This window comes from Ursus maritimus, unplaced genomic scaffold (assembly GCF_017311325.1).
Source record: "Ursus maritimus isolate PB19 unplaced genomic scaffold, ASM1731132v1 scaffold_9, whole genome shotgun sequence".
Taxonomy (NCBI): Eukaryota; Metazoa; Chordata; class Mammalia; order Carnivora; family Ursidae; genus Ursus; species Ursus maritimus.
In genome coordinates, this window is record NW_024427107.1 from 45,828,469 (window position 1) to 45,836,101 (window position 7,633).

The 7,633-nt window shown below is 42.9% G+C and overlaps 1 protein-coding gene across 1 annotated transcript; it reads right to left on the reverse strand.

Annotated features, from left to right (window-relative positions):
- Positions 1-216: 216 nt before the first annotated feature.
- Positions 217-7,157, reverse strand: ZNF706 (zinc finger protein 706). The gene is made up of 4 exons (XM_040626058.1): positions 6,942-7,157; positions 3,210-3,346; positions 1,220-1,327; positions 217-521 (listed from the first exon to the last, which is right to left on the reverse strand). Exons 2-3 carry the CDS (start codon positions 3,342-3,344, stop codon positions 1,232-1,234), a joined length of 231 nt encoding a protein of 76 aa, XP_040481992.1. The 5' UTR covers positions 3,345-3,346; positions 6,942-7,157; the 3' UTR covers positions 217-521; positions 1,220-1,231.
- Positions 7,158-7,633: the final 476 nt, after the last annotated feature.

Here is a 7,633-nt window from a genome sequence, read left to right on the forward strand (position 1 = left end):
TAAGGCAGCAGGTAAGTCATTCTTCACCTAGATCAACCACTGCCAGTAAAACTGTATGAAGGAGTCTGTTCTAGTTTAGCTAATGAACCTGCCACTGTGCTGAGAGAGGGAGATAAGAATTGTACCTGCAATTCTAGCTGACGAATTCATTAGATTTTCATAAGGCAAATAATGTGGAAAGTTAGAACAGAATTTCTAGAACCATTTAACCTGTGATGTTGTAAAATCAAAGTACTACTTTATTAAATGAGTTATTTTACACAATATGAACATCAATATAATTACAATTGTAAAAAAATTTTTTATAACAAGGATGGACTGATTTTCAGATTTCCAAATCAGAGTCAACTGTACATTTACACAGAATTGTCTTTGCATGAAGCCCAAAAGGGAACAGCATAAAAATGAGTGTTTCTGTAGCCCCTTTATTTTTGCTGATCAACAGTTTGTTAGAAAAGCAGCTGCAGGTTTGTTACCTAAGGTCTGAGACAGTAGAAGAGTCAAAGGTGTCATGAATTCACCTATAAAACATAAATGAAATTTGCAGTGAATAAGCATTGCACAAATACAACTTATATGCATTTCAAATGTCTAAGAAAAATGCACCACATGCATAAGCTATCAAGTTAGTCTGACAGATCTGTCAATGATTTTATAAACAACAAATCTTTGATGAATTTACTTTAAAAAGAAATAATTATCTCACACCATCACCACCTTAGAGAAAACAAAAAACACAAACCCAACCACACCGATTATTTTCAAGCAACTCTCAAGTTGACATAGTATATGCCTTCGTTTGCCATGTGTCCCAACGCACTCAGAAGCAGTTAGACCCCGGAAGTAAAATACCTGCACCAAGGCACTCAGGAACTTGTTCTGCATCATTTCTGGGAGCAAGACCCTCAAATGCCTTTGTAATTGCTATTTTCTTTAAGCTGGTAAGTCTCTTCTATTCTTGGACCAGAGTTGGCCAGCATCACCTCATCCCCCCATGTTGGGCTACAGTAGTAAAAACTTGGGTGTTTCAAAGGCATTGAGAAGATCTGGTTTGGGAAAATGGGCTTTTTACAATTGTAAAGGTAAACATTATCTTAAAAAGGGGAAGCAATAAAATCTCAGCTGGAAGGTACACATTAAATTCACAGTCACAGAAGATAATTTTGCTCTTGTATACAACCTTGACATTAGGAAACGAAAAGACAAAAAGGTCAATTACCTGTAAACAACTTTATGCCTGAACATCAGCCAATTCTGGAGGAAGTGGAGTCTTAGGATGCTTGCTTTCAAAGTGCTGCTTGAAGGTCTTAGGGTCTGGCATTTGTGTCTAATTAAAAAAAAATGTGGAAAAAAAAAAAGCTCTTATTCATGAAATAAAAAATTGTTAATTTTTCAAATCCCGAGCCTGCTCATGACAGACAATTATCTCAAAACACTTTTAAGTCCCTGCAACTAGTGGCTGGCATATGAAAAAGGACCTTGTAATAAAGAGATTATATCACATTTCACATACGAAGAAAGGGTGGGTCACATAGAATGAAATATTCTGCTTGTTTGATTAACAGCAAACAGATAACATTTACTTAACACGTTATGCTAAGCAGGCTACCTGAATTCTCATAGAACCTTCCTACATAATCTTAAATTCCTGCTATCCTTCCTTATTTCACAGGATAAGGAAACTAAAACGTAGAGTGTAATTTGCCCAGGCTTGTTTTAACCTAGTACTAGTACTTCAGTTCTCAAATGCTACACTATACCAACTTCCCTAGGTAAGGACCTTCAATCATTTATTCTTTAGCCCATTCGATGAAACAAAACATGAAATAAGTTTTTGCCGTTTTGTTCTGAGTTTTTAAATAGGTGAACCGCTCTAGTACTTTTAGTTCAAAGTATTTATTCATCAGTAATTTAATGAAATTTACTTTTACCCTGCCCCTTCCCAAACAGAATCTAAAGTTGCTCAATTTCATTATTTTGAGTGTATCAAAGCTCAGTATGAACAAGATACTTAACATAATAGATTTCTTCTCTTAGTGAGAACTTTTATGTAGTCAGAAACATGTTTCATCAGGGATACCTTCAGATGATGAACTTCAGTCTTGGAATCATGTCTTACTGAGATCCCTTCCCACAACCCTCCCCAGGTGTAGGGCTTTGGAAAAAAATACATTATTTATACGTATGGCATATATACGCATATGTATTTGACCAACCTCACCATGTATTTTTTCCTTTGGGACGTCTATTGACTAACTTCAAGGGTGCTGAGCTTAAACAAAAAAGCAAAAAGGAGACTCTGGCTTGGAATTTAATTAAAAAAAATTTTTTTAATATTTTATTTATTGAGAGAGTGAGCAAGTGAGAGAGAGCACAAGCGGGGTGTGGGGGACAGATGCAGAGGGAGAAGCAGATTCCCTGCTGAGCAGGGAGCCCAAAACAGGGCTCGATCCCAGGACCCGAAGATCATGACCTGAGCAGAAGGCAGACGCTTAACTGACTGCATCACCCGGGCGCCCCAAGAAAAACTTCTTTGAATGGCAGTGTGGTACAGTGGTCTGGAGGGTGGGCTCCAGAACCAGACTGCCTGGGTTCAGATTCCAGCTCTTTTCTGTATTAGCTGGGTCCTTGCACAAGTTATTTAATCCCCATGACTCAGTTTACTCTTCTGTAAAATGAGAATAAAAGTCCTTTGTCTCATAGGGTGGCTGTGTGGATTAATGGGCTCATACATGCAAAATACCTGATAAGCATTCAATAGTAGTTGTTATGACTATTCTTCCCACCTAATAGAACACATTAGTTCTAGTAAAAGCCCTCAACGTAAATATACTCCACATAGTTTTACAGACACCCCACTATGAATTTTGTAAAGAAAAAAAGTGAACTCATAACCAGAGATATGTTCACTTGTATCCTGCACAGTTGTAAACTAAGAGTGTAGATCTGATTTCCTTACAAAGTTCAAAGTGCAGTATCTGCCCTGAAGAAGACATCTTTCTTCTAAATTCCCTGACACCTACAGAACTATGCCTGGCCACAGGAGCCATTCAAAAAAATATTTGTTGAACAGACAACTGAAGATGGACACTTAAAAAAACCAGCTCTCCAATCTACTATTTTGCCATAGTTGCAAAATTGTAACCTATATAAACCAACATCTAAGGAAAGAATTGTCCACAGGAAAACTGCCTTTCAATTCCCCTTACCCTACAAACAGTGCAGGTGTATATTAAGGCAGCTTTGGCAGCAGCCTTTTGGTCATGTCCTTGTTTCTTCTTTTGTCCAGCTTGCTTTTTGGCATTCTTCTGCTGAGACTGAATCTTCTGCTGTCCACGAGCCATATCTAAAAACAGAAGTTAAGGCATTAGAGTGATTAACACAGAGTAACCTAAGTTTTGGTAACGCTCTCAGGATTGAAAACTTAAGCTTTATAGAGGGGTCTATCATAATGTGTAGGTTTTCAAATTCTTACACACAATGCTACTAGAGAATAAATTAGTACCACCACTGTGGGAAACTGGTAGTTGTCTACTCTATAACCTAATATTTCCACTCTCAGTATATATCTAACAGAAATACAAACGTACATATACATTCAAAGACAATACAAGAAAGTTCAGAGCACCTGTTTCCAAAACTGGAAACAATCCAAATGCCAGTTACTAGTAAAATGGATACATAATTTGTGGTATACTTATACAATGGAATACTACGCTGCATTAAAAAAAAAAAAACTTTTGTTACAAATAGCAGCATGGTTGTAGCCAGTGTTAAGAGAAAGAAGCCAGATTCAAAGAATAAAGGTTGTATAAAGTTTAAAACAGGCAAAACTAATCTAGGAGGTAGTGACAGAAAAAAGGGCATGAGGGAGGATTTATGGGGTGCTGATATGTTCTATATCTTGATCTGGGTAATGCTTACACCGGTGTGTTCACTTGTAAAAATTCATCGAGCTGTACGCCTGGGATTTGTGCACTCCACTACACATAAACCGCAAAAATTTACCAGAAAAGCTTAGTACCTTTCTGCAAGCATTTGCTCAATCACTTTGCAAAGGTACTTTCTCTTTCCAGTATTCACTGTTGTAAATTAAGATTTTTACAACTTTAAGAGAAATAAGGGCTGTCATCTAAAGCTGCTGCTGCTGCTGCTTCTTTTTTTTAATTTGACAGAGACAGACAGCCAGCGAGAGGGAACACAAGCAGGCGGAGTGGGAGAGGAAGAAGCAGGCTTCCAGCAGAGGAGCCTGATGTGGGGCTTGATCCCAGAACACCGGGATCATGCCCTGAGCCGAAGGCAGACGCTTAACGACTGCGCCACCCAGGCGCCCCCATCTAAAGCTTCTGAAGGAGATCCTAAGAGCAATGGGAACTGTTCTCTTAAATACTTAGGTTCCATAAAACTACTGTGCTATCTTAAATCTTCCGAAAAAATAATTGGTCTTTGCAGGATTGCTGGATAAATTATTAAATAAAATTAAATTAGTTTTCAGTTGAGAATGAACCTTGTAAAGATACCTTTACAAAAAATGAAAATCACTTTTTATTGATAGTCTGAAATGAAGCTAAATGGGTTAAAAATAATTAAGTTACTGAAAAAGTTACTTTTACTTCTTCATTAAAATTAAAGTCTTCTCAAACCAAGAAACAGACTCCTAACTATAGAGAGCTGATGATTCCCAGAGGGGGTTTGGGGGAATGGGCGACATGCGTGATAGGGATTAAAGGGTACACTTAATCACGATGAAAACTGAGTATGTATAGAACTGTTGAATCACTATATTATACACCTGAAACTAATATAACACTGTATGTTAACGATACAGGAATTAAAATAAAAAAATTAAAGTCTATTAGACAACGTGAGTTAAACCTGCTTATAAAGTCTATGGGCCCCAGCTGCTTTTCAAACGTATTGAAACTGGGTCCTAAGTAGAATTCCTATATATACCTTAGACCAGCACTGCAATTAGGTTTTAAACTTTCAAATCATTGCAGGATATGAACATAATATGGATCTAGATCACCTTTACCAGAAAACAGGGCTGGCTTTTTTCTTACTGGAAACCTAATTAGTCAATGGATATAAAGTAAAAGCATTTCATAGAAACAGATGAGCCTCTCCCGAAAGAAAAAGGGAAACGACAAAATAAATACACTGCTTGAACAAATTCCCCACTAATATTTAACACAGAACTGAAAGTCAAATAAAAAATAGAAGAGGATCAACGGTTTTTTAAGAAGCCAGCTGAATATTTTAACAAACTACAAAAATTCTTAGTATGCTAGCCTAGTATATTCCCAAATAATAAATATTACCAGATGTGTTACTCCTTGAAAACTAAACTTCCATTTTAGTTTTTATAAAGCCAAATCTTTACTAACCCCAAGCCAAATGGTATTCTTTATAAATGCATATTTAAGTACAAATATTATGGCAAGCATACGGAACCTATTCCCACAAAAAGATTTGGATACTTAAGTACGATTTGGATGATAATAGGTATTCAATCTTTAGGTATCCCAATATTTTATAACATCTTTTATCAGTACCTTATGTTAGAATACTTCAGTCCTTTCACTCATCTGAACTCTTCTACACAATGTCTGCTACGCATGCTAACACACTGATTTTGTGGGTAACCTCAATTGTTTTATGCCAATTCCAGAAGTTTCTTTGACAATTACAAGATATTAACTATTTTGATACCATTTTCATGCAGTGATCTGTACAATGTAATGAGATGTGCAACATTTTTTTTTAACTTTTCCATTTAGGGCTTCTCTTAAAACATAACATTAGATTTAACCCATTTTCCATTGTCATGTAACAGTAACAAATAAAACCATAAAAGCTTTAGTAAGTAAAGACTGTGGTCGTTTATTCTTATTTTTAAAACAGAAAACCCGGTAAAGGAAATCGAATCAACAGTCTAAACTCGTGGGGTAGGCCCCTAACTTCTAACAACTCACTGCATTGATTTCCTTTCTGAAAGCAGAAATGCAAACGAACAAGCCACCTGCTTTTGGACAGCTCAACTTTGGAACTGCTCTCAAGCCAATCGAATTTTCTACAAAATGTTAAGCACAACTTCTTAATTACACACGACAAACTGAAGGCCAACAAGTCATTTACAAATACCTTAAGCGCAGGCTTTTAATGTAACTCTTATTTAGTGTGGTTTTCCGAGAGGGCTGCAAAGAGGGAAGTAGAACGAATAAAGAGTTCTTCTAAAATGAAGAGCTCTTACAGGAGGCAACAAGTAAGCACTGCCCCCAAAGCTCCTCTTAAAACCAGAACAAATGAGTAAGAAAAGATTTGGGATCCAGGAAGTAGGATCATTCTCCATAACCATCTGAAACCAGGAGGCCCAGGCAGTGATCAACATCCTGACCCTAGCTTGTTAACTACATCCTTTCGGGGAGGGAAAAGGAAAGCACCAGGAGTAAGATCTAGTTCACCGAACACTTGACCGACCCCAGCTGCATCCCGGCCCACCTTCCTTCCCAGACGTCCTCTACCGCCTCGGGGAGCCCCTTCCTCCGTCCGGCCACGCAGCCCCCACCTACCCGCCACTCCTCACAGACCCCAGCCCGAGACGCGCCTCCCGGAGGCTTTGGCTGCCCGAAACCCGGCCCCTTCAGCCACGGGCAGCCCCGGCCTCGAGAAACCGACCAGCTGCTGTGTCGCCAAGGGGTAAGGTTACCGCTCCGCTCCGCGGCCGCGGGCGGCCTGCAACCCGGCCACCTGCAGGGCCTGGCAGGCGCCCGAGCTCTCCCTCCTGCCCGCGGCCCGCGCCGGGACAGGACTGGCCCGGCCGCCGCCTGGGAGGCGGGGAGGCCGGCGGCCCCTCGCGACCCGCGGCGACCCCGCCGCCAGGCCCCCACCCGGGCTCCCGGACGTCCTGCGGCGTCAGCGCCGCCCCCACAGCCGCTCACCCGGACCGGGACAGTCTTGCGTCGGAGAGACCGCTCAGCGCGAGAGGGCCGGGGGAGGTGGCCGGAGGGAGAGGAAGGGGGAGAGCGCCCAGCACCGCTTCGGCCTCCTCCACCCGCCAAGGAGGGGAAAGAGGAGAGCACAACAGCCCGCGCCTCGCACCCGCCGCCGCCGCCGCCGCCGCGCGCGCCCGCCGCCGCCTTAGCCTCGGGGGAGGCCACTACGCTCGTGCCCGCGCACGCCGCGCAACTCTCCCAGTCGCCCCAGCGCCCGCCTGCTCCTCGCTGCCCACGCGCCTTCCTGCTGCGGCCGCCCCCCGCGTCCCTCCCCTGCTCGCGCGCCTGCGCCCTTTCCGGTCGCGCGGGCCAATGGCAGCTCGCCCGTATTACATAAGCGCCAGGGGGCGGGGCCAGGCGGCGACGGCGGCCCCTGCGAGACGGGAACTGCAGGGGACGTCGCCCTCTGTCCCCAGCGCCCCTCCCCTACCGCGTGCTCTATCTAGGCGGCTTCTGCCGGCCCTGGGAGCCGCGTGATCCCGGTTCTGCTGGGTGACGGCCCGCGGCGTGTTTCACAAGTCGCTTGCTAGCTCACTCAGGCGGCGGCCAGGCCTCGGCCCCCGCGTCCCTTCTCACTTGCCTCCCGCCTCGCCGGCGCGCTCCTATGCAGCGGCCCGGGGACCGGCCGGGAGAGGTAC